This window comes from Gracilinanus agilis, chromosome 1 (genome assembly GCF_016433145.1).
Source record: "Gracilinanus agilis isolate LMUSP501 chromosome 1, AgileGrace, whole genome shotgun sequence".
NCBI lineage: Eukaryota > Metazoa > Chordata > Mammalia > Didelphimorphia > Didelphidae > Gracilinanus > Gracilinanus agilis.
In genome coordinates, this window is record NC_058130.1 from 89,258,502 (window position 1) to 89,286,489 (window position 27,988).

General features: G+C 41.2%; 1 protein-coding gene across 3 annotated transcripts in view; it reads left to right on the forward strand.

Annotated features, from left to right (window-relative positions):
• Positions 1-15,466: 15,466 nt before the first annotated feature.
• The window catches only part of CACNA2D2 (calcium voltage-gated channel auxiliary subunit alpha2delta 2), a 360,677-nt gene continuing 348,155 nt past the window's right edge, over positions 15,467-27,988 (forward strand). For all 3 annotated transcript variants that reach the window (XM_044656931.1, XM_044656929.1, XM_044656930.1), the window contains exon 1: positions 15,467-15,547. In XM_044656931.1, coding sequence (XP_044512866.1) covers positions 15,467-15,547 — 81 coding nt within the window. The remainder of the gene's footprint in view (positions 15,548-27,988) is intronic.

A 27,988-nucleotide genomic window follows, 5' to 3' on the forward strand; every position in this document is an offset into this window, starting at 1 on the left:
CAAGTGGCCAGGCATATTGAGGCTGCTATCTATTTAGGCTTTCTTTGTGCATGCAGTTTATAAAAAATAGTAGGACACACTGTGTCTCAGACTACACAGTGCTCTCTAGCCCCACCTGAGGTGGGCATTAGAGTACGTTATATCATTAGTTCATCATTTTACCTCCCCCAACCATTAGCCCCTGCTGCGACCTTTCTCTGTCTCCTCCATCCCTCTTTTGGCAGCCATTGAGGAGCTAAAGTGGGGAATGGGGGTGGGAGACTTGAGATGAAATCGAATAAGGATAATTAAATGGCACTCTGTCTAAAATGGCAGCCTCCCCTGGGACCAACAGGGTAATCAGTCAGCATGTAGGCTATGTGGGCCAAAAGAGAGGCCCACAGATTTTTAGGTCCCTCAGCCTGTGAATATTTTGGGACTCCAAATTTTAGTTTAAGAAACCTATAGTGCTAAAGGGGCAGAGGATGCCTCCTGTTTCCAGTCTCCACCTATATATTCTACCCTTCTGCTAAGCCTCCACTTCTCCTTCCTCCTCTCCTCAGTGAAATATTGAGTGACAGGAGACAGGGGATGTAAACACAGAACTAAAGGGCAAAGGACTTTCTGGGTAGAAAACATTGAAGGAGAAGAGAAGACAGAATTTTCTTTGAGGGTAAGGTGGAACAGGGAATGACTCATGCAAAGTACTAGCTATTGGATATCAAAAGAGTTCTTTTAACCTACCCAGGAAATAGAGGAGTCTAGGAGGATATCTTAACACCTCCACCTTCAGGTAAAGTTCTCAACTCCCATAGCATGAGCTCTTTGTAGGAGGAAATTAAGATCAAGATGTGAATGCATAGTAGTAATTCTTGAATCTCTCTCTTCTTCTCCACTCATTCTTGCCTCCAATTCATAACCTTTCACCTGGACTGTTGTAATAGGATCTCACTCAGTTGGTCCCCAGGCTCTTTCCTTTCTCCAAATAATGACATTGTCTGATACTTATTATCTTTCAGGGCAACTAGATGTCAGTGCATATCAAGAGACCCTGAGTTCAAATCCTTCCTCACAAAACTGTGTGACTCTGAGCAAGTCATTTAACTGCTCTGTGCCTCAGTTTCCTTAACCATAAAATAATAATAATAATAATAATAATAACAACAACAACAACAACAATAACACCTACCTCCCAGGATGGTTGTGAAGCTCAAATGAGGTAGTATTTTTATATTTCATTTTTTTAACCCTTAACTTCTGTGTATTGACTTATAGGTGGAAGAGTGGTAAGGGTAGGCAATGGGGGTCAAGTGACTTTCCCAGGGTCACACAGCTGGGAAGTGTCTGAGGCTGGATTTGAACCTAGGACCTCCTGTCTCTAGGCCTGGCTCTCAATCCACTGAGCTACCCAGCTGCCCCAGGTAGTATTTTTAAAGTGCTTTGTAAACCTAGAAATGCTATATAAAAGCTATTATAATTATCCTTGTGACTTTAGGAAAATCACTTTAAACCACATGGACCTCAGTTTTATCATCTATAAAATGAGGGGATTAGACTAGATGACCTCCAAGGTCCCTTTGAGCTGTATGTCTAGGATCCTCTGAACTTTGAGTGGCTTTCTGATGCCCACAAGATGAAGTACCAACTCTTTAATCTGGCATACAAAGCCCTCCCTAGAACAATTTCAACCTGTCTTTGTGGCATTATTTCACACTACTCTCCTTCTTTCTGTTCCAGCCAAATTGGACTACTTACTGTTCCCTGTTCTTGACCTCCCATCTCCCTCCCTGGGATTTGTCCTAATTAGTAAGTGCTTGCAAACTCCCATAGCCCACTCATTCTGTCTAGCTGGACACAGACCATGCTTCACATTCCCTTACAGCTGTCCACCATGCTGCCAAATACCTTCTCCCCCTAAAAATACCCCTTCCCTACTTTTTACCCCCTGCTCTGGTAACCATAAGCCAATCAATAGTACCATTACTTCTGGAATGGGCACTTCAGCCATGCCCTCTCCACTCAACATTGCCATAACTTCCCTTTTCCTGGGCCACTACTCCTCTGTGTAGGCTGTCTTCTCCAATTAGAACATAAGCTCCTTATGGACTGGGACTTCTTTTGTTTTCGTATCCCCAAGACTTAGCCCAGTGCTTGGCACATAGAAAGCTCTTCATACTTGCTTTTATATTCATTTCCTTTTCAATACATTCATATCAAATAGGCCATCAAACATGCTTGTAATATTTTCTCTCACCATCTCTATTGAAATTCTTCCCTTCCTTCAAGACCCAGCTCAGGTGCCACCTTCTCCCATTAAACCATCCCTCATTCTCCCTCCCAAATGAAAGCAAGTGATCTCTCCATCCTCAATTCCTACTAAAGTGCTTATTTGGAGGTCTCCTTAATTACTATCATCCTCCTTTTATGTGTACATTGTACAAAGCCTAGCACAAATGGTCAGTCCCTTGAGGGCAGAAGCTGTCATTTTTTTTTTCATCTTTTTGGCTCCAGTCTGAACACAAACTTTTGCACACAACAGTTATTTAAATGGTTGGGGAATTTGTTGCATCAGGCTGACCAGAGCCGTACCCAGACTTAGCAGAGGCTAGGGATGCTTACGACCTAGATTTCTAACCTCCTCATGCCCTCCTCCTCCTCTACATATGCATGTCTCACCCCCAGCAAGACTCCTCTAATCACCACCCTCACCCCACCATCCCTGGCAAATGACCACCTTCCTCCTCCCTTTGTCTTTAAGGCATCTTCCACAAGTTTTCCCTGAAAATGCCAACCCACAGGGACCTCTTTTCTTTTAAATGTTTCCTCTAGCTGCTGGCTACCTATAGTCAGCTTAGACTGCCTGCTATTGCCTTGTCTATTGTGAGCACATCTTATCTTCACTTGTGTAGATTGGATTTTAAGTCAGAGCACCCAGGTTCAAATAGCAATTCTTTTTCTTACTGTTTTTGGTCTTGGAACATTCTTTTTGCCTCTCTGGGACTCAGTTTTTCCAACATTAAAATGAGGGAGTTGGTTTAAGAACCCTTCCAGCTCTAAAGCCTATGACCCTAGGATCCTCAGGTAGACTGGGAGCTCCTTGAAGGAATGTCAGTGAAAGGGGAAAAGGGGGTAGTAAGCCTAATTCAATTCAGTTATCAATAAATATATGTGTAAGGTGGGATTGGACACACACACATATAGTCCTAGACCACAAAGAGCTTCCCTTCCAGGGTGGGGAGGATTATACATATAAACTGAAGAATAAACACAAAGTATAAACTAAGGAATACAAAATAATTTCAAGACACGGAGAATTTGTACCCTGGATGGGTGAAGTCATGATCGAAAAAGGCCTCAGAAAGAAGTGGCATCTGAGCTGTATTTTGAAGGAACATTGGGCATCACAGGGAATGGGAGAAGAAAGGGGCATTTTAGAATGTGGAGGGGAGGAAAGTTTGTCAGCCTTAGTGTGAATTGGATGTTCAGGTTAGTTCTCATTGAAGCTGATAAGGACCTAGAAGAATGGAACTGAGAAAGGTAGTTTTTGATGGGAGAGAATTTGAAGTGTCTGTGTGTGTGTGTGTGTGTGTGTGTGTGTGTGTGTGTCTGTGTCTGTGTCTGTGTGTTTGTGGGGGTAGGGGATTCTGGGGGGAGAGGGAACTCTACCAAAGGGCAGTAGTCTCCGGAACTGTGAGTTCTGAGCCCAGGCCCAATCAAAAGGCCCTGATAAACCAGTTATTTAGAGAGAGGGGAGCCAAATAAATGAAGTGATTGTCAAAAGTATTAAATCCCAAACCCTCTTTTCCTTCTTTCCCTGCCAGGCCAATTTTCATGTCCTCCCCCGCACACGTGTGCACATACATGTCATTTATAGGATGCTCTTTGCCCTCTTCCTCAATAAAATCTCTCCCCCTCCCCTCCACTGAATGGGTTTTGGGTCTTTTCTGCCCCTTCCTTGGTCTCTCTTCCACCCATGCCCTCTCTGGGGTGAACCTGCCCCATCACCTGTCTCTGAGTTTTTTTGATTTGTTTAATTATAGATGAGTTTTCTGCATAATTTATTCTGAAAGCCTGGATTATACTGTACAATTAAATCACATTCTGATCAACAACTTCATGTATAAAATTAACAACTGGCAACAGTCGAATCTCTGCAAGGACTATATGGCTGTGAGATCTGTTTTTTTTCCTCTTCCTGATCTCCCTTGCCTCATATTCTTCCTCCTTGTTAGCTAACAGTACGAGCAAAGGGGTGCATAGCTGGAGAAAGAGAATTTTCTTACAGTTAAGGCTCATACCAGGCAATATAGCTTAATTCAGTTTTCAAAACTCAACTTTGCTGACATATTCTGTATCCAGAGCCTTGTTCCTGGAGCTAGAGAAGATAACAGAGTTTAGAGAAGACTTGAGTCCCTGCTTTCATGTAGCTCCCAGTATAGTTGGGGGAAGGGGTAACAAAATACAGTCATATGTAATTCCCAGTATTAAGTGCTATCAGGGTCCCAGTGGGGAGGTCTTCTATGAGAGCCAGGGAAGGCTTCATAGAGGAGCTTTTAGAAAGTACTACCTAGCATGTCAGAGATAGCATATTGGACTTAGAGTTAGGAAGACCTGAGTTTGAATCCCATTTGCTAGTCTTGTGATAATGAATGCCACTTAACCATCTCTGAGCCTCAGTTTCTTCACCTGCAATATAGGCATAATAGTGGCAGTTGACACATTACTTACTGCATAACCATAACCAACTCACTTAACCTTCTTGATGTCTAGGCAACTTTCTAAGACTAAATTAGAGATGAGTTGTAGTATGTTAGCATAAGTAGAAGGAGTTTCCACACTCTAGAGTTCTCTAATGCCTCTCTCCACTATGTTTTAGGAATATCAATTTGGCAGCCATATGAAGAATAGATTGGAGAAGTGGAGAGACTCTCATACCTCTCCAATTCAGGGAGAAAACTTAGGATGCTCACACAAGATAAAGGATGATGAGGGAATGAGCTATGATGGTGGCTACTTAGAGGGAGAAAAATGGGATGGATGCCAATGATATGTTGGAGGTAGACACAAAAAACTTGACAACTTGACTGAGGGATTAGAGATTGAAAAGATGACATGACTCCAAGTTAGGGACCTGGATGACTAAAAAAATGATGTGATACCCTCTAGAAATAGCAAAGTTGGTGGGGAAGGGAAGGTGAATTTGAAAGCTCTACTAAGACATTCACTTGGAACAATCCCGAAGACAGATACAGATGTAGAACTGGATCCTGGGCAAGATGGAGGCTGGTTATATAGATCTGGTAGGAAATGATAATTGAACCCATGGGAGCTGGTGAGAGAGAAAAAAGAAGAGAGTTCAGGACAAAGACTTAGAGTATACTCACAGTAAGAGTTGGCATGGATAAAGATATGTTAAAGGAGATTGAGAATAAGTGATCAGACAGCAGGTAGTTACTATTTTTTGAGTTGAGCTTCAAAGGATGGCCTCTCTGGAGCCTTCTGAAGATACCTCATCTTTACCCAGAGATAGCCCTAGGCCCTAGAAGGTTGATACTAGAGATGCACAAGGCTTAAGAGGAGGTCGTATCAAATTGAAAACTCTTTGGTATGGGCCTAGTGATGGACTATGTCTGCCAGCTAAGGACCAGCCCAGCAATCATGGAGAGGACCAAGATCTGGCCACCTTTGGGGAGGATTACATTTTTTGCCATACCAATTCTAAAAGAGACTCTTTGGGGTCTTGGGGACATCATGGGTGTGGAGAAGCACCCATGATGATAAAGTTTTAAGTACTTAAAGAAATAACTTTCTACTTCCTTTTGAAACATTGTACACTCAGTAGAATAAGCCCAAGAAGTTTGGATTCTAGTTCTGCTTCTAGCTGTGTGACCTCAGGCTTGTTTAGATTTAGAGATTGAAAGAACCTTAGAAAGGGCTTCTAGTTCAACACATTCATTTTACAAGTTAGGAAATTAAGATCCCAAGAGATTTAAGTGATTTGTTCAGGGTCAGGGAATGTCAGGCAGTGGCTGGGTAGGTAGCACAGTGAGTAGAGATCTAGGCCTAGAGTTGGGAGGACCTGGATTCAAATGTGGCCTGATACTTCTGTGACCCTGGGCAAGTCACTTCACCCTATTTGCCTAGTCCTTGTCCTTCTGTCTTAGAGATGCTACTAAAACAGAAAGTAAGAGCTTATTTTTTTAAAGTAGTAAATGACAGAAATGGGATTCAAACTGAACTGCTCTGAGCATTTTCCTTCTTTGTGCTTTCCTTCCCCATCTGTAAAATGGGAATAATCATACTTAGGCTACAACCTCACAAGGTTGTAAGGAAGGTACCTTAAAGGTAGACACATGGGAGTTGCTATTAGAGCTGAGGTTTAAAGGATGAAAAAGAGATTTCTGTAGATAACAAGGAGGAGGCAAAGGGAGTTTTTTAGGCACAACAAATACAGAGGCTGGAACTATAGGGTGTAGCCAAGTGCAGAAATTTTTGACAGAGTAGTATGAGCGAGGAGTTTGGGGTTCTAATTAATACTTGAATGAATAATGGACTTAAGAGTCAAAAGACACAAGTTCAAATCCTACCTGACTCTCACTAGCTGTGTGCGCCTAGGCATATCATAGCCAAATCCATAATTTCCTCATATGTGAAATAGGGATAATTATAGCACCTGGATCCTGATAGGATGGTTATAAGAGAGGTAGTTATATGAGAGAATATGCATACGAAGCGTTTTAAACATTTTATAAATGGCTAGCATTAAATCAAATTAAATTGTTCTTTCATTTATACTGCTATTTGATTTCATGGGCCATTTCATCCTACTTTCTTAGGTCTCAGTTTCCCCACAGGTAAAAGGGACATAGCACTACTCAGACTAAAGAAAGAATTCTTTCTTTTTAAACTCATACCTTTCATATTAGAATCAGTACTGTGTATTGCTTCCAAGGCAGAAAAACAGTAAGGGCTATGCAGTAGATGTTAAGTGATTTGCCCAGGGTCACACAGCCAGGGAGTGTCTGAGGCCAGATTTGAACCTAGGACCTCCCATCTCTAGGCCAGGCTCTCAATCCACTGAGCCACCTAGCTATCACCAACTTTTATCTTTCTACCACAGACTTGACTTTCGAGGGTTCTAAACAACCTCCAGGTATTTGTTTCTCCTTGCCTCCCCCCTTCAAATGACTACCCCCTAGATTGTCTGGCCATGAACCCTCTCTCTTAAAATCCACTCCCATAAATTGCACGTCCAAGTATCCTTCACTTTAAGTGATGTTTTCTCTAAAGGTTTGCTATAAAGTGATTATGCTTTCCTGCTGACTTCCAAGATCATATCAGAAATGCTTTATCTTAATTCCTGACTGCTCTCCAGATAAGGCTTAAACTTTCCATTTTTTGAGAATCCTAGACTAGCAGAGCTGGAAGAGACCTGGTTGATGATCAGTTTACCACCTTCATTCTACGGATAGAGAAAATGAGGCTCAGCCAAGTGAAATGAGCTAGAGGTAAAACTGAGATTAGAATGTAGTTCTCCTGGCTCTAATGAAATTCTTTACCCACTATACCATTCTGTCTGCATATAATTAATGATAATAATAATAATGATACTTGGGGAGCATATTATTTAAAGGTGCCTTAATCTTTTTCTGATGTAAACAATCATCCCCTGGCTTTTATAAAAAGAGTTATAGGCTGTTTAAAGATGAAAGAGACCATAGTTTTCCCATCTATAGGAGAATGAGATTAGATGATCTCTAAAGTCCCTTCCTACAGAGAGTAAATTTTATGGACTTGACTAGCCTGAGAGACCACCTACCCCAATTCTCTGACTCTACAAAGAAAGTAAAGACCAGAGAAAGAAAGTAAATTACTCAGCTTCAGCTGTCAGGATTAGTACAAGGTGACCTTGGGCAACTCATTTCCTCTTAACAGTAATGCAGCCACCTTTTCAATTGTCCCAAGCCTGGGCTAAGTGTTTGGGGCAGGCACTGAGGAATTAGAAAGCAGAGTTATGTAAGACTTGGCTTCTGCCTTAGAAGAATATATAATACAGTTCCTGGCACTTAATAAGCACTTAATAAATACTTGTTGAAGAGGAATTGGGTAACTGAGTGGAAAGAAAGCCAGGCCTGGAGTTGGGAGGACCTGGCTTCCAATCTGGCCTCAGAGACTTCCTGGCTGTGTGAACACAAGTCACTTAATCCCAGTTGCCTAGCCCTTACCACTCTTCTGCATCGGAACCTATACTTAGTATCAGTTTTAAGACAGAAGATAAAAGTTTAAAATAAATAAATACTTGTTGACTTAATGGACATGGATTTCTTCTATTTTCTGAAAGCTGAGCATTATCTCTATTCCTTTGCCTGCATACTGCTTTTGTTTAATGTCTGATGAGTGGGTGTTGCTTTGGTCTCTCTTTTCCTGACCCACCTGCTATCCTGTGTTTTCTGCCTTGCTTGGCCTATAAACATTGGGCTGAGAATCAGAATTTTAGTTTTCTATCACCAACACTTCCTTTCCTCTCTCTAGGGCTCAGTTTCTTCCTTAATAAAACCAAGGGTTTGGACTAAAATCCCATCTAGGGTCCCATCTTGCTCTAACTCTGTGATTAAATTCAATTTGACAAGCATTTATTAAGCTGTGTGCTCAGTACTAGGATGGACACTGGGAATACAAAGACAAGAGCCCAGACAGCAAGCTAGTCCCTGCTCTTAAGGAGCTTCTGTGGAGAGATACAGCGCATACAAAGATAAGTCCAAGAAACTGGTACAAAATAATTATGACTTCATGGTTTGGGTTACAAGCAAGTGCAGAAAAAAAAGGAAAGGCCTTTTGAGAAGGTGGCACTTCATCTGAGCCCGGTAGGGAACTAGGGGTTCCAAGCTGTGGGAAGAGAAAGTATTCCAGGCATAGGGGACAGCCTGGGCAAGAGCATGGGGATGGAATGTTGTGGACTGCAAGCAATAAATCTTTGTGGCTAGGCCAAAGGTGTATGAAGACAAGTGATACGACATGTAATCAGCCTGGCAATATAGGCAAGATCCAGATAACAACAGCAATGACAGTGATGATGATGATGATGATGATGTTGATGATGTTTGTAACAAGCTTTTGAGGTTCAATCGTTTTTCAGTCATGTACAACTCTTGTGATTTCATTTGAAGTTTTCTCAACAAAGATACTGGAGTAGTCTGTTATTTCCTTCTCCAGTTCTTTTTACAGATGAAGACACTGAGGCAAACAAGGTCAGGTGTGACTTACCCATGGTCACACAGCTAATCAGAGTCCAGATTTGAACTCGGGTTTGTCTTCTTGCATCCAGGTCCAGTACTCTATATATTGCATCACCTAAACTGCCCCATAGTTTTAGGGTGAATCCAATATTCACAGGTAGTCTATATAGGGTAGTTACCTTGCAGCTTGCTCCTTGATTGTCATATTCATTCAGCATCCAAAATCTAACATAATCCAGAGGTATCTTTAAATGTTCCATTATTAATCACTAAAATTGCCACCTCTCAGTGATTGGTCATCTCTGACCTCATCCCATTTTATTAAATATTATTTACTTAATTAACTGGCATAACTGCTTTCCCAAAAAGCAGCTGCTCATTTCTATATACAAAACTCCACATCTCCTTGGGTTAAATAAACGTCATTTACTAGTGACACAGTTTGACAATAGTATGACAAATAGTAAAACAAAGACATAAATAATTGTTTACAACATTTCAGCTCTATATATGATTATAGCCAGAGTCCTCCTTAAAACTCACTGCCACTCTCAACTTCTGGTTCAGCTTTCTCAGGATTGCAACCAGTCTTTCAAGAATTCTCATTATAATGTGTCTTAGACAAAAGTTTAAAACAGTTCCCTCCAGAAAGAAGTTTTCTTTATCCTTTTTTTTCCACCAGGCCTGACTCACTTACTCTTTGGCAAACCATTCCAGTGTCTTTGCCAAGAAGACCCCAAACAAGATCTCTAGTGAGACACAACTGAAAACAACTGAACAACAAGAAATCCTTATGTGTAGGGCGGGGTAAGATTGGGAGGGAGGGTTGGTTGATGGGATCCTCTTTTGTAGGAAAACAATCTTACTTCAATGATGGTGAAATGGCAGTCTCAGGATTCTGTTGCTTCTTAAATATACAGTAACAGCATCTATATAATCTCTATGGGAGAGGCTGTTGAAGCAGATGTTACATAATACTTACAGTAGCTCCCCTTTCTCATATGATTTAGAGTGTACAAAGTGCTTTCCTCACAAGAATCCTTTGGATAAGTAGCTCAAGTATTATCTCTGTTTAACAGATAAATGAAAATCAGAGACTATTTTCTAATCCAAGGTCACACAGCTAGGAAGTGTCACGGCTAGAGTTCATCCCCAGACTTGTGGACTCCAGGTTCTGAATTTTGCCTCTCTTCAGAGGTTCTTTTTATTTTTCAATAAATAAATGTGTATTGCTATCTGGAACATTACCAACATTTTTCTCAGCATCCTTTCTCCTGCCCCTCCCAGAAATCCAGCCCATGTAATAGAATATTTTTTAAAGAAAAAAAGAGAAAGTCAGCAAAACTGATCAATATATTGAAAAAGCCTAAAAATATATGCCATTGTCATATCTATAAACTTCCCCATACCCCCACCTTGAAAAAGAGTAGAATGAGAATATGTTCTCATCCCTTTCCTTTGGAACTATGTGTATTCTTTATAATTTTGCAGCATTCACTTCTGACACTTTAATGATCATTCTTTGCTTTCACATTGTTGTAGTCATTATATATATATGAAGGCAGCTAGGTGGGGCAGTGGATGGAGTGCCAGGTCTAGAGTTAGGAAATTCAAATCTGACTTCAGACACTAGCCATGTGATCCTAAGCAAGTCACTTAACCCTGTTTGCCTCAGGCTCTTCATCTTTTAAATGACCTGGAGAAAGAAATGGCAAACCATTCCAGTGTCTTTGCCAAGAAACCCCCAAGCAAGACCTCGAGTGAGACACAACTGAAAACAACTAACAAGAAATCCTTATGTGTAGGGTGGGGAAAGAATGGGAGGGAGAGTTGGTTGATGGGGACCTCTTTTGTAGTCATCATATTTTTTGTTGCTTTTAATTAAATTTTACTTTTATTGTCATGCAAAACACATTTCCATATTCGTCATTGATATAAGAGCACAGTCATACATAACCAGAACCTCAAAATAAAGCCATAAATACACTGATGTGGAAGACAACTCCAACAGTTCTTTCTCTAGATATATTTTATTGTTTCTTATAGCACATTAATAGTCCTTTACATTCGTGTATCACAATTTGTTTAGCCATTCCCCAGTGATTGCTCTTTCCATTTTACCAAAACCTTGGAGATCTTCTTGTCAAAGCACCTCATTTTAGAGAAGGTAACAGAGACTGAGAGAAGGGAAGGGATTTGTCCCAGATTATTGGATGAAAGAATAGTCTTCTTGTCCCTTGGGCTAGTCCTCTGCCTTTCCAGTCATGCTACCTGTCACCTGGGGTGGGGGTAGGGGGAGCAGTAATGGGAATCCCTACCTCTGGGGGGGAGAAAGGGGAGATCACTGAGAAGTCTAGTCAACAACCTTCCTTTACTCTGCTCACTGACTGCTGACTCCCTGCCCTTCACTAACCAAACCTGCCCTGCCCTATTCCAGTCCTGCCATTATGCTTTCCTAATCTTTCACAGTTGTGTTTGAACCCTAGCGTGTCCTGGAAATGTTCCTTGTTCTCTGTGTTTCTGCATACTCTACCCCCTCCCCATAACAACTGTGCTGGACAGTCTGCCTATAGCCCTTCCCTAGACACATAAAGCCCCCAAATTTCAAGTTAGAACAGCACTTAGAGATTATAGCAGCACCACTGTGTGGCAGAAAGGGCTCTGACCTGGGAATCAGTCCCCAGTTGGCTTCTTACCCACACTGGCCCTAACTCACTATGTGACTTCCTCAATCTGGTCCTGAATTTCCTTATGTATAAAAATAGAAATAACATTCTTCCCCACCCCTACCCCCACCCTTCTTTAGACTTACAAAATTGGGTAACTCAAATAAGACAATGAATGAGAGGCAGAATACAGAGTGGGAAGAACACTGGAAGAACAGAGTGAGAGGGGCCTGGATCTAATCCAAGTTCTAGGCATTTCTACTTTCATTTTCTACCTACTAAATCTGAATCTTCTCATTCTGTTCTAATAAGCTCACCGATCTAGGCCATGGAAGGGGTTTTCATCGTCTATAGAGCAGTGTTTACAAAGCTCTTCCTTAGAAGAATGTTAGACAAAGCTATACAAATCTTGTTCCCATTTTACAGAGATGGCAGTGCTTTACTTACAGCAACATGGCTAGGAAATAGGCCAGAACCTGAACACAAGTCTCTTGATTCTGAAAGCAATGCTCTTTCTACAGTGCCACGTTGTGCTGTAAACCCACAAAGTGTTCTACAGATGAAGGACTGATGTTCTTCTGTGTATCCCAAGGGCTCTGGTTCCCTCTTCCCCCACCCCCTATACCATCCTACCACTACCCAGGAACCCCCCTTCCCCAGCAGTTGCCTGCCTGCCCTCTGCTCCTGAACAGTGTTCCCCTGCTCACATCTCTTCCTCTTGCTAATGTAAAGGCATTTAGAGATAAGGAATGTCATCTGAATAAAGAGCATGAGAAATATGGAAATGATGGGGCAGCAGACAAGCAAGCTACTGAGGGGCTGTTAGTGAGGGAAGATGAGTTACAGTTTAGTGTCTTTGTGCTGAGGGGTGAGTGGAACCAATTTCTCTCTTGGGGTGTTTATGCCTATGGCAAAGGGCCTTTCTGTGACTGAATCTGTAGGGGAGGTTTTCTGCCTGGGGATTTTTCTTCCTCTTTGCTCCCTTCCTCCTCTTAGAACTCACAGAATCAGCTCAGCTTGACTCTGCAATAATTTTCTTGTGAAAAGCTGGTCTCTTACGATCCAAGAATATCACAGCTGCAAGGGCCCTTAAACAGACTTCCTAGTCCAACCTCCATATTTTATCCATAAGGTTTAGGGGAGAAGGGCATGGCCAAGGTCAGACACCAAGTTGAAAGCATAGCAAAGACTAGAAAGCAGGTGTCCTGGTTCCCAGTGCAGTGGAGATTCTATGATACATGGAGGTAGAATCCTGTATTTTAAAGAGCTTTTCTCATAATAGCCTTGTAAAGTAGGTAATACAAGTATTATCCCACTTTACAGATGAAAAAACTGAGTCTTAAAGGAAATGACTTGCTGATAGTCACATAACTAATCAAGTCTTAAGACATGACCATATAGGATCATGGGAGGCAGAGCTGGAGAGGACCTAAGAGGCCCTCTTAGTCCAATCCCCCTCACCATTCAGCAGGAAAAACTAAGACCCCGTCATATGAAATGATTTGGCTAAGACCAAAAGTTAGCAAAATATAGGATTTGAACCAGGATTTTTTGACTCTGAGCCTAATGCCCTTTCCTCTCTAACATGCTATTTAAATACAGTATTTTATCTGGTCCTCAGAACAGGTCCTCAGAACAACAGGAAGAGAGGTAGTATGTTTATTATTTATCCCCATTTTATAAATGAGTAACCTGAGCCTCAGGAAGAGGGAGCACTTTCTAAGGTCACTCATCTAATAAGTGGTAGAATCAATCACTGATCAACCCTGGCTCTTCTTACTTCCAGTCCAGAGCATGTCTGTCCAGTCAGCTCTCCACTCTACTTTGTTAGCCCCTGGTTTCATGCTTATTTTGCCTTCTTGTGCTGTTTTGAATTCTCCCGAATTATCCTCCCCTTTTACCCAGTATCTCACTGGAATATTAGCTTAAGGAATACAGCATTTTGAGAATTCTTACTATACCAAAAACAAAAGCAAACCACTGCCAGTAGCTCTAAAGACAAGGCAAAAAGGCTCATCAAATGTATCCCAAGACCAAACAGAAAGGATGTGAGGATCATCTCCTATTCCTGAATCCATTTCATCAGCCTTTTATCCATTAGTTCAGATCATGTAGACACAATTGGGTAATAAAAATATGCTTTCCTTAATGAAAGGCCACATTGATAATCATTCCCATTTTAAAGAGCTTTTCTCATAATAGCCTTTGAAGTAGGCAATACAAGTGTTGTCCCCATTTTACAGATGGAAAAAAAACCTGAATCTTAGAGAGGAGAAATGGCTTGCCCATAGTCACATGGCTAATGAGTGTCAGAGGTGGAATTAGGAACAAGTCATCCAACTCCAGGTCTCATTTTCTTTCTATTATTCCACATACTGTCTCACCCCTAGAGAGGAGAGAAGCATATAATGTTAGATGTAGAAGAATCCTTTGAGATAGATGATGTGGTCAGAGGCTGTTTAATCTCTCTATGGATGAGGAACATATACTATCAGAACTAAAAGAACCTTTTGAGATCTTCCTGTCAGTGTCAGGCAGCCTGGTGTGATCAGAGGACCTGAGCTCTTTGTCTTGGCTCTGCCACTTACTGAATTGGTGAAGTGGAAGAAGTTACCCCCTGACATCAGCTTTTTCATCTGTAAAATGAGAGGGTTGGTCTAGACCAGAATTGTCAAAAAGGAGGCCCACTTTACATTCAAATATAACCAGGACATACTTAACAAAATAATGATACAAGAGAAAATAGGTAATATTACCACATATCAGTATGCTGCCCCAGGGACCTTTAGGTATGATTTGTTATTATTGGCGTTCAGTTGTTTCAGACTCTCTGTGACTCTGTTTGGGACTTTCATGGCAGATAGTGGAGTGTTTGCCTTTTCCTTGTCCAGTTTATTTTACAAATGAGGAAAATGAGGCAAACAAGGTTAAGTGACTTGTCTAGGGTCACTTAGTTTTGTATGTGTCTGAGACTGGATTTGAATTCAGGTTTTCCTGACTCCAGGCCTGGTGCTCTATTGGAATTTGGCCCTACTGTTGTAGATGATTTCTGAAATTCTTTTATCTCTGATTTCTGTGATCCTATAAACTTTTGAAAAGTTTACCCTGATAGGTGTGCCTCATATAAAAACCCCAACATATGAAAACCCTTATTTTTAGAACAAATATATCAAAGGGTCACAATTCACATTACAAAAGAAATTATCTTTGAGAGAGTTGCTGGTCTTTTATGTAACAAGCTCCACTGGTCCATTTGAAGCTAAATTTGTTTTTATTTGGAGGATCTGGCCTATTGCATAATATTCCCCCCTTACCTGGACTTCAGCTGAAAGGAAAATTGCAAAATGTGCTTTCTTCCATTTCTCTCCCTCTGCTTCCCTCTGGGTGTAAATTGAATTCTGATGCTCATGGCCTGTCTCAGCTGTAAGGCGTTGTGAATCTTTGGTTTGGGGCCTTTTCCTGGTCACATGGAAACAAAACATGAGGCAGTGATGTTTCCTTTATCCTCCTAGTTGTTCGTAGGACTAAATGTTGGGTTTTGCTTCTGCCTTTCCTGAGCTAGTGTCCTCCCTCCTTTCTTACAGGATGCAGTACTGGTCTCGAAGGCTGGAACAAGAGATTGATGGAGTGATGAGGATCTTTGGGGGTGTCAAACAGCTCAGAGAGGTAAGTTTGTTCGGCCTCTCTTGTGGCTCTTCCTTTTTAACAGGATGCTGAAGGTCATGGCTCAGAGACCCATTCAGTTCCTGCCACTTTTTTGCAAATAGAAACGAACAAAATACCCACATACTTTTATATGTTTAGTCTCTTCTTCGCAAGGCAAGTAGACTTCGGCAGTGATTGTAGCTTTTTATCATGGAAGCTAAATTTGCATCTCCACCAGTGCATTTGAATTTAACAGATTTTTCACATAGCAAAACTGGGCTCAGCAAATCTGCTTTCAAGGTACAAACAGGGCTAATCCAGTCAGAAGCCCTTAGTTAAATGATGGTTGAGAAAGGGGTCTGCTTGAAAAGAGGGCTTGGCAAAGTGATCATACTGCTAAGTAGGACCTTTTGGTATTAGGCCAAACATGAAAATGGGATTATATTAGACAGTGTATAGAGACCTCACTCAGAAGAGTCCAGGGCAAGCTGACCCAGATAGAAGGGAAAACCAGCTTGCGAATCTAACTGTGAGGCAAGTACAGAGACGTGTGCTTAGCGAAAATGAGGAATTAAGAGTATGGAGTTAAAGGGTGATTGATTAGCCAAGATATGCTGTATTAAGTCTTCGGAAGATTATGTTAATGTTTAGAGATAGTGATGTGATGAGGAGAATAATCAATCACCACATTAGAACACTCTGAAACACGTCTTAATGTCATGTTAAACTGCTTATACCCAATCATTGGATAAATGAAAATGTGGTCGTTTAGGGCCATGGAGGGGTGGGCCCTCTGGGGCTCACACCATGTGGGAGGCTAATGACTCTGCCTATTGGAAATGATCCTTCTCACAGCCCTGCCCTGTTCTTCAGAAGAGAGGGAAGCTGCTGTCTGGTGAAGCAGCCCAGAGTGGACAGAGAACCATATTACATTGAAGAAATCATTAGGAAAGGGAAAATGGGCAAACATATAGTTCATTTTTTACCAATTATTCGATCTTAAGACCTAAAATGTGGTTCATCTTAGGTGTAATAATAATAATAGCTATTTACACAGTATTTTGAGGTTTGCAAAATGCTTTACACATATTATCTCATGATAGCCTCACAATAAAGCCTGAAAGATAGGTGTTATTGTTGGAGAAATTGAGGCAAATATCTGAGGATGGATTTGAACTCAGATCTTCCTGACTCCAGGCCCTGGGCTCCATACACTGCACCAATTAGCCGACTTTTCTATTATTTCTATATTTTTCTTTATGCTATTATAATAGCATAAAGACAAAATCCAGAAAAGTAAAAAAAGTAGAAAAGTCGGCTATATATATATATGTACTATATATATACATATATATAGTATGTGTGTATAATAGCATACTATATATATACATAAAGTATGTGTATATAATAGTGTGCACTAGATCTGTCAAGTGTGTGACCCTCCCAACATTCCCAAGTGTGCCCTGAACCAAATTAAAATGTAATTGAAGAATGTTTAAACAAATAAATAAAAATGCAGTGCATTTTGGATAATGTTAATTTGTGTTTTCCTAAGTCACCACACAGCCTGCAGGGATTAGTTTCCATTGGAGTTGGACACCACTAGTATATACTTCCATCCACTTCTCCAGAGCCAGTCTTATGATAGGCAGCAGTGAGTTCATGAGTTTGTCAAGCCAAGTCATTTTCTTCCCTGGGGCACATTTTAGATCATGTACTAGGGGCCTGTAATCTCATGCATGCCCATTCGTTCTAGCACCTATGTGTTAGCAAAGTGTCCACAGCATAGGGCTTTAACAAGGGTATGGATGACTGTTGTGGCCATCCCATGGGTGGGTAGTTGTGGTGGTGAGCTCGTGGGCAAAGGAAAAGAGGTACAGTCAGGGCAGGGAGTTTGTGCCTCCTAGGCAAGGTCTGATGCTGTTCATCTATAGGTACTTTATTGACCTCTGGGGTTTCAGAACTTTCACTGTAACATCTGCAATTTGATTTGATTCAGATCAGTTCAAGGCAACAAACATTACTTTTGCCCCTGTAACATCCAAGACAGAGTGTGTTGAGCCTCTGAGGACACACAGACAGCTACAACATAGCCTCTGCCCTTGAAAAGATGTCTTAATATCTGATGGGAGGCCATGACACATGCCTAATCATGGCATAGAGGTGATCCTGGGCTCTCAAGGGAGGGCTGTGCCAGAGGAGGATGGATTCTGGTAGAAGGTCCTGGGGATGGAGTGTGTAGAAAGACTCATCACCACACTTGCTACAGAATGACCTCAAAGGTCTTTAATGGAATACCAGAGGAACTAGAACTTGTGTTGGTGGAAGGACTTCCCACACTAATGAAATTACAGGCCCTTAAAGTATCAAAGTGTGACTTGGAGATATATAAAGAAAAGACAAGAAAGAGTGCAACAAGGATAAAGGAAAGACCCAGACATGGAGCTCTTAAAAAACTGGAGGAGTTTGAGGTTCTTTTTAGCTGTGAGGGTCAGGAAAGGCTCCAAGGAAGAAGTGGCACCTTGAAGGGAGACAAGGATTCTAACAAATAGAAATAAGGACAAGAGTGTGTTCCAGGGATGTGGGAATGCCTGAGGACACGAAAGGATCTCGAAGGGATTTAACTTGTCTGTAGCCATTCCCTTTCTATCTCTCTTCATGCCATAGAGAATGAATCACAATGATTTCCTCCTGTGGGAAACATAGACTCTCCAACCTTGAAGGGACCTCATTGGTCATCCTGTCTATAGCCTGCACCTGAAGCCTAGCACAGTGTAAAAGCTTCCTGTATATGTAGTGAAAGGACCCACATCTAAGTCCCATCTGTGCCACTTACATATGACTTTGAACAAATCACTTACTTTCTCTAGGCTTCAGTTTTCTTATCCATGATATGAAGGGGCTGGACCAAGCATCCTTTAAGACCCCTTCAACTGTTATTCTCTCCCCAACACCCACCATGACATTCCAAACAAAGGGCTATTCAGTGTCCACTTAAAGAATTCCATGAATAGGGGATCCCTGGCCAAAGCAGCCAATTCCACTTCTTTTTTTACTACTATTGTTAAATTTTGTCTTTATGTTGAATCAAAATCTACCTTCCTACAAATCTTCCCCCCATTGTTCATAGTTTTACTCTCTAAAACCAAGGCAGAGTGCATCTAATCCCTCTTTCATACAATAGCCATTCTAATCCCTGAAGACAGCTGTCCCTGCCTTTCTGAGTTTTCTTTTTTCTAAGCTAAAATTTCTCTAATTATTTCAATTTCTTTTCATATGAACTGATCTCTAGGCCCTTTTTCATCCTGGTCAACCCATTTGGTCAACTCCTTTCTTTATGTATGCTGACCTCCATAGGGTACACTCCAGTAGGGTCTGACCAAATAAAGGTGGAAAGAAGCCCAGTGATTACTTCCTGTGTTCTAGATACCATGCCTCTCTTGACAGCACAGTCAATCTGGCCAACACCATGCCTCTCTTGAAACTTTAAATACTGAGGAAGATTTTTTACACTATTCCCTCAGGAGTAGCTATTGGACTTTGAGAGGTTTAATCACTGTCTTTCCTAGGAAATCCTTCCTAGCTCAGAATAATAGATGGCCAGGTCAAGCTGACTTTGCCAGTGGACTCAAACAGAAAACACTTTTAAAGAAATGTAGCTTTATTACTTTCAAGAACAAGTAGCATCTAAATGGATGCTTGGGTATTATTATTGGATTTGGAATTACAGGACCTGGATCCAAATCTGAGCCTTGCTATTTACTAGCCATATAATGTTGGCTACACCCCTTGCCCTCTCTGGCCCTCAGGTTTATGATCTCTAAGGTCCCTTCTGGCACTAAATTCCATAATCTGTGGGTAAATGAAGAAATTGCACTTCCCAAGAGCATAAAGTGGGCCCGACACCAAAGGAAGGTTCATAGAGGCATATAAAATATCCTCAGGAATTACATACACACTCTCTGAATGAAGCCACAATTTACTGGACCCTCTGGCTCTGAAAGTTACTGACTTTGGACTGATGAGCAAATAGAATCCTGAATCATTTGCCAAAGAGGAGATTGCACAGGGCTCTTAACTTGACAACAATCATATATCCAGGTATGTCTGAATTGTTTCAGAGCTCCACTTAGTGACCCTGATTGTCTGTTTTCAACCCATTCAAAGCGAGGGTGGGGGTGCCTCTTGCTGTCTTGATCAAAGACATTGCTCACCTAAGTCATCAACCCAAGGTCAGAGGCAGTTGGTTTCTAGTGAGAAGTTTGTATTCTGAATTTTGGTGTTTGGTTTTTCATCTGTTGAAAGTGGAATTGAAAGTTTCTTTTTCCAGTCTCTCAGACAAAAGTCTCATATCTAAAATATATAGAGAACTTTGTTAAATTTATAAGAATAAGAATCATCCCCCAATTGATAAAGGGCAAAAGATAGAATTAGACAATTTTCATAAGAATTAAAAATCATATATGAAATATGTGAAAAAGTATATGAAAAATTTTAAATCACTATTAATTAGAGAAATGAAAACCAAAACAACTCTGAGACATCACCTCATACCCATCAGACTGGCTAAAATGACAAAAAAAAAAGGCAAAATGACAAATTTGGAGGGGATATGGAAAAATGAGGACACTAATATATTGTTGGTGGAGCTGTGATTTGATCCGACTCTTGGAGAGTAATCTGTATTTACACACAGAGTTATAAAACTGTTTATACAGCAATGTATTTCCCAAGGAGACCAGGGAAAGAGGAAAAGAACACATATGTTCCAAAATATTTATAGCTGTACTTCTTGTGATGGCAAGAAATTGGAAATTGAGGGGATGCCCATCAATTGAGGAAAGACTAAACAAATTGTGGAATATGATTGTGATGGAATACTACTGTGCACCATAAGAAATGATAAGCAGACTGATTTTTAAAAATCTTGGAAAGAATTACACCAGATAATGAACAGTGAAATGAGTAAAACTAGAGGAACATTATTCACTGCTACATAATTAATGCTGGAAGAATAAACTGTGAATGTTACTTATAGAAAGTAAACAGAAAGTGAAACATGAAAGATTTCATTTATATGTACGTGTTGGTCTCCTGGACAATATTTTCTGTGATGCGGGGAAGGTGAGGAGGAGCTGAGAGACTTGTGGATGGGATTTGTTATATGAATATGAAGAGTAGTAGCTAAACATATAGGAGGAGATTTGTGATTTCATTTGTATACTTTGTATACAGTCTTCTTTTTCTTTGCATATGAAAAAACTTGTTTTGTAAAATGTATAATAAAAAAAGGAAAAAGAACAAGTTTCTCTTTCTGTTGATGTTATCCTCATCCTAACAGTTATCCTGGTTTGCAGTCTTAGAGTCCTGAGTATTCCCTCTCTCTTATTCCCATTTTCAATAAGTTGCCAAGTCTTGATTCTTTCTCTACAGTATCTCTCATAACCAACTCTATCTCTCCTCTTATATAGTCTTCTCCCTTCATCATTTCTTTCCTGAGCTTCTACCATAGTCTCCTATCTGGTCTCTGTGCTTCTAGTCTCCTCCTCTCTACTCCATCTTCCAGAAAGCTGGCCAAGTTTTGATATTCCTCAAAAACCAATCATGCTACTCCCCTATTCATATCTGTATAGTGGCTCCTTTTAGTCTCTTGGATAAAAATGCAAAACCTTTTAACAAGGATTTAAAGACTTAAACAGCAGGGTTCCATTTATTTATATAGCCTTTTATTTTTATTATTATTTCTGTCTTTCATTTGTATTCTGTTCTAGTCATTCTCACCTGGTAGCTGCTTCTCACTCAGGCTATCCTATTTCCCACCTCTATGCCTTTGCCCAAGTTCTTGTTTGGAAGAGAGTCTTTCTTCTCTTCTCCGTTCCTTAGAATCTCTAGTTTCCTTTAAAGCTCAGTTCAAGTGTTACTTCCTCCACCAAGTCTTTCTTAATCCCTCCCTTCCTGAGGTGTTACTGTTCTTGGGCTCTTAAAATTACTTTGTAATGTTGTTCATAGTTTGTATTTACTTGTGTGTATCTGTTGTGGGTCTTCCCCACCCTTTGCCTCCAGATGATTAGAAACTTCTTGAGGGAAGAAACTGTTTCATTTTGCCTTTGTATCCTCAGCACCTTGTACAGCAGCCAGTACATAGTAGAAGGTGGTTAATAAATGTTTGACTTGTTAAATTGAATTTGTAAGTTAAGAGGTTTAGAGCTGATGGTCCCTAAAATCCCTCCTAAACTGAAATATTCTGACCTCAGACTCTGGATTTTGGAGATCTCATCCTATCCAGGACCCACTTAGAGCAAAAAGTTTTTGAATCTGTGGGGCTAAGAAATGCACTGTCTCTTCTGGAAGTAGAGAGGATTTGGCCACAAGGTCTTCTCCTCTATATCACTGATATTATGGCAATGTCTCTACTTCCTTTTGTACTACATAGTCACCATATTGGTCTAACCCAGTGATGGGCAAACTACGGCCTGCAGGCCAGATGAAGTCCCCTGAAATGTTCTATCTGGTGGGACATTATTCCTAATCTGACGAATACAATGAGTAGGATACAATACAATGAAACTTCGAAAGAGTTGCCTTAGGAACAGACTGACAGATGAGCACTTCCTTTCCTTTGGCCCCCTCTTTAAAAAGTTTGCCCATCACTGGTCTAACCCATCACCTACTGAAGAATGCCAGTTCCCCAATGGTATAAACAAACTGAAATCTACTGGGTATTTATAGATGTGAATCATTTGAAAGATTTGCTGAACCTTAGTTGCCCCATTGGTAAAATGAAAGGATTAGACTAGATCAGGTGTCGGCAACCTTTTTGGCCATGAGAGCCATAAACGCCACATTTTTTAAAATATAATTTCGTGAGAGCCGTACAGTGCTCACAGTGCACGTTCCTGTAACAGTGCCTGAAAAAAATTGACTTTATGGCTCCTGCAGAAATCTGGCCCTCAAAAGAGCCAGACATGGCTTGAGAGCCATACGTTGCCGACCCCTGGACTAGATAGATGTCTTCTAAAGTCCCTTCTATGATAATAGGTTCTTGTTTAGGCATTGCCACTGGCATACTATATGATTTGGGGCAAGTCATTCTCCTTTGCAAACCTCCATTTTTCTACTTTTAATATGAGAGGATTGAATCAGATGGTGTCTAAGACTCCATTTGGGTGGCTAGGTGGTATAGTAGATCAAGTACCAGGCCTGAAGTCAAGAAGACTCATCTTCCTGAATTTAAATCTGACTTTGCACATTTCTAGCTGTGTGACCTTGAGCAAATCACTTGACTGTGTGCCTCAGTTTCCTCATGTGAAATGAGCTGAAAAGGGAAATAGTAAACCACTCTAGTATTGTTGCCAAGAAAACCCCAAATGGGGTCATGGAGAGTTAGACACAACTGAAATAACTGAACAATAGCAAGGCTCCATTTAGCTAGAAAGCTCTGTGGGTCTAGGTAATTTGGACTCAGGAAACCTCATTTTGTTGAGAGGCATTTCTGAAGGAAAGTGCCTAGAACTCTCCCTGGCAGCAGGTGGTACAGTTATAAGGCCCTCCCTTAGGGCCAAAAGGATGTGATGAGCTGTTTTGGAGCACTGAACAGGAGACTGGCCTTCAAATCCCAACACTGCCGTGGAGTCACACTTCCTATCTCTTGGTCTTTGTCTATTTGTAAAATGAGTGTTTTTAAGGATCTTCCAGCTTCATAATTCTTTCATTCAGTAGGCCTTTATTAAGGCACCAACCCCATGCAAAATCCTAGACCAGGTGCTGAGGAACACAAGGAGTTTAGATGATACATAGTTCTTGCCTTTATGGTCTCCATTTTGAACTATTTCCACCATTTCCCAAAACCTTATCTCCCTCTTCCTTTTCTCACGTTGCGCTGCTGACTCTAAGCAGGTAGATCTCCTCAGTCTCCTCATGCTTCTTTACCCTCAATATCCCATAAAAATTGTGCCATGGACCATTTTATACTATGAGTAGATGACCACTCTTCTTCCTCATACCTCCCAAACCCTCCCTGTTCTTCAGAGTCAAAGCAAGTCCTGCCTCCTCAAGGAAGCCTTCCTGACTGTGGTAGCTCTCACTTATTTCCTTTTTCTCTGAAGTCTTTACGTTACAAATCTGAAAAGGGCTCTTAGGTCTTCTGATTCAACTGCTCCAGTGCAGGTGTCCCCAGCTGATGACTCTGGCCTCTGTTCAAACACTTACAGGAACTGAGAATGCCTTAGAGTTAGGGAGTTTTCTCCTAAGGAGTTCATTTCTTCCTAATACCACCTGTTGTTTTGTTGCCCCTAGTTCTACCCACTGGGAAGGCATAGAACAAATTTGTTCCTCCATCCACAGGAACAATCCTTTAAATATTTGAAGAGAGCAAATGCACCTCCCCTATGCCTCCCCTTGGTCAGGCTCAACATCCCTCTTTCCTCAGAGATCATAATCTTTCAACCTACCACCTCTTTAGACCCTTTCTGGGCTCATCTGCTTCTGGTTTAAGAGCTGAAATAGCCAAATGAACTCTGGACTAGAGATATTTTAGGGAATCAAAAAGTCATAGTGTTAGAATTGAGTGACCTCATGGATTATCTTAGATGGTTTCTAAGGCTCCATTTGGATGGGCAGATGGTGCAGTGGACAGAATGCCAGGCTTGAAATCATCTTCCTGAATTCAAATCTGACCTCAGACACTTACTAGCTTTGTGATCCTTGGCAAGTCCCTTAACCTGGGCTCTTCAGTTCCTTATCTACAAAATGATCTGGAGAAGGAAATGGCAAAGCACTCCAGTATCTCTGCAAAAAATAAAAACCAAACAAACAAACCCAAACAGGGTCGAGGAGAGTCAGGCGCTACTGAAATGACTGAACAACAAGAAGATTCCATTTAGCCATGAAACCCTGTGGCTCTATGTAATTTGGACTCAAGAAACCTCATCTTGTTGAGAGACATTTCTGAAGAAAGGTACTCGGAATACTCTTGGGTGGTGTTCACTTACAGATGAGAAACCTGGGTCCCCAACAGGCACAATGACCTATCTAAGGCTATACAGCAAGTTATTAGGAGAGTTGGGACCTGGCCCAAGGACCCTGATTTTAAATCCAACACTCTCTCTACTACACCATACTTCCTTCTTTTACTTAGATCCTTTGAAATGTTTGTTCTTAGCAATGGGTGCTCCCTACACAAGTGCAGATTGCAACCTTTTGATACCTTAAAACGATTTTGACAAGAAACTCAGCTATGTTTTCCACAGAACTTTTAGAGAGAATCCAAAGGTCCTTCAAGGAACTGAAGGTCATCCTCTGATGGTGTGCAGCACCTCCTTTTTTGGTCATGCATGTCCTTGCCTGGTATATTTTATATCACTTCTTCAATTTCCTTCAACAAACATTCACTTAACCCCAGATATATATGCAAACGGGCAAGCTCAGCCACCAGCAATACAAAGATATAGAGAATAAGGATCCTGCTCTCAAGGAGTTTACAGTCTAACAGTGGGGAGGGGAAAGGGAGAGAGGGAGAGGGGAAAAAGAAGGAGGAGGAGAAGGAAAAGGGAAACAGAGAGAAGAGAAAAAAACAGAGACAGAGAAGAGATAGAGGAGTGAAATACAGAGAGAAAGTGAAAAGAGAAAGGGAGAAGGGAAGAGAGAGAGTCCTATATACAAATACTATATTTCAAACAAGAGGGTAAAGGCTCAGAAAAATATGGAAAAATCCTGTTCACTGGAGGAAAGAGAGGTCAAGGCAGATGAGAGAAGGCTTCAAAAAGGAAGTGAAGCTTGTCTGTGACTTAATAAAAAACCTTAAGAAGTTGTGGGATTTGGGGACAGCTGGGTAGCTCAGTGGATTGAGAGTCAAGCCTAGAGATGGGAGGTCCTAGGTTCAAATCTGGCCTCAGCCACTTCCTAGCTGTGTGACCCTGGGCAAGTCACTTGACCCCCATTGCCTACCCTTACCACTCTTCTGCCTTGGAGCCAATACACAGTATTGACTCCAAGATGGAAGGTAAGGGTTAAAAAAAAAAAAAGAAGTTGTGGGATTTGAACCACTGTCTTCCTGACTTTACACCCATTTGGTTTTTGTTTGGGGGAGGGAGCTCCCCCAAAATATAAAACTTCTTGAATTTTTCCTTCTTGAAGCAAGCTAATAATGGCACTAGGATGGAGTCTCCTTTTGCCCACTATGCATCTTTCCAGTGCCCTCAGGGTTGTGTGTAATGTTAATTCTTAGATCTGGGTGTTCCATGATTCATAGCCATCCCTGGCAGAATATGGGTGCAGAAGAGCTATGAAGGCCCCTCCTTTTATGAGAGACAACCTGCCCCAGGGAAAGAACACTCATTAGGCTAGAAGACCAGGATTCCAAGTTCTGCCACTGTCTGACCCTGGGCAAATAATTTCTTTGATCTAGACCTCCAATTTCTCCTCTGCAAAAAGAGTATATAATAACACCTTCTGAACTCTCCTATTACTGTCAAGGGCATCATTTAATAAAGGATTGTTGACTGACTGACTTGAGTAACTAAAACAGTACGGAAGAGTAAAAAAGCTGCTGGCCTCACAGGCAGGAGGCCTGGAGTAAAATCTGATATTTTTATGAGCCATCCTGTAATCACATTGCCTGCCTGACCAAGCCTCAGTTTCTTCATCTGTAAATAGAGGTAATAAAATTTATATTCCTGACCTTATAGGGCTTTTGTAATAAAAGTAAACTTTGCTACCTTAAAGCTATATAGAAAGAAGAGAAATCCTTATGTTTATTACTATTACCTTGGAGGATTGTTGTGGGTGATAAACGAGAGCAGTTTATGCAAATGCTTTGGAAACTCTAAGGTGCTATATGACCCAGCTTCCTCACTGTTCCCTGAGCTTAGTAGTCTATCTCCTATCACCTTCATACATTTCTGCCTCACCTTCACCTCCTCAAATCCTTAACTCTTTCAAGGCTCCACTCAGGGTCTCTTGGGAAGTCTTCCTTGATTCCCCCCTTATATATTAGTGCGCTTTCTCTCTCTCTCTCTCTCTCTCTCTCTCTCTCTCTCTCTCTCTCTCTCTCTCTCTCTCTCTCTCTCTCTCTCTCTCTCTCCCTCTCCCTCTCTCCCCATCTCCTTCCTTCCCCCTCTCTCCCTCCATCTTTCTCTTTCTTGCTCTGTCTCTGTCTGTCTGTCTCTGTTCATGTCTCTCTCTCCTCCTACCCCCCTCTCCCACTCTCCCCTTTCATCCTTTCCCCCTTCTTCTCTCACCCCTCACATTATCTTATACTTATTCATGCTGTGTTCCCCACAGTAGAACATAAGTCCGTTAAGGACAGAGAATTTGGGGGGATCCATTTTTGTATCCCAGTGTTTTGTGTATTGCAGAGGCACAATAAATACTTGATGGTTCTAAAAAGATGTCAGATGTTATTACTTGACCCTTAATGCCATATTATATTTTTATCTTATTGTTTCTTAAGAGTGAGCTTCCCAAGGGCAGGGCCCACGTCCTTTTGTGTCCCCCCAACCTGTTTTGTAAGCCATGGGTTCATGGCATATGGGAACAGTGCATGAATACTAATGTCTGTCAGTCTGAATTCTGTTTCGTGATAGGTAATGCCACTTCCTTTCCTCCTCACATAATGGGAAGCCATATACAATGCTCTGTTTCCATTCTGTGAGCCTCGAGCTGACCCTGGGTCCTGAATAAATAACTGTAATAGAAAGGGCTTCCTTGGAGTCAGGTATTGTTTATTGATTCAAAGGAGAAACTGGAAAATTGTTGCTGCTTCTAACCAATCACCCCACCCCCTTTCTTCCCACCTCCACCACCCAAAGGAAGGACAAGGACCCAGACTCCAGTTATTGACTGGAATCTCATAACTGTTGGGTCACATGAGGCGTGAAATTTGTGGTCAGATATATGGTGTCCGAGAGCTAGGTGGCACTGAATATTTCATCCTGTTGGAGGACAGTTGTCCTAGGAAGGACCAGGCTAAGGTTTATTTTAACCCTTCAGTTCTTTCTTATAGGCAGGATACAGAATAAACCAGGCACTCCCACCTCATTCTGTCAACTTCATTTCAGCCATCATTTCCTTCATTTGTGCACCCCACTCTTTGCTGGATGTCCCGGAAAAGGGAAGAGAAGAGGTACTATCTCTGGGGAAAATATGAGAACCATAGAAGTCAGAGTTAGAATGAACTTTAATAATAATGGAAGACATTTATTTAGCTCCTGAAGGTTTACAATGATATTTTTACATACAAAATTATCACTTATGTCACACATATTAGACATATCACCTTTACATATATTATCTTATATCATCCCTCCAATATCACTGCATGAAGTCCAAGCATTTTAATATCCACTTTATAGATGGAGAAACTGAGGCTCTGCCAAGTTAAGTGACTGCATAATCTTTGTAAAGCTAGTAAGGCCTGGAGGTAAGATTGGACCCCATGTGGCTCCTCCCTCTTATTTCCAGCTC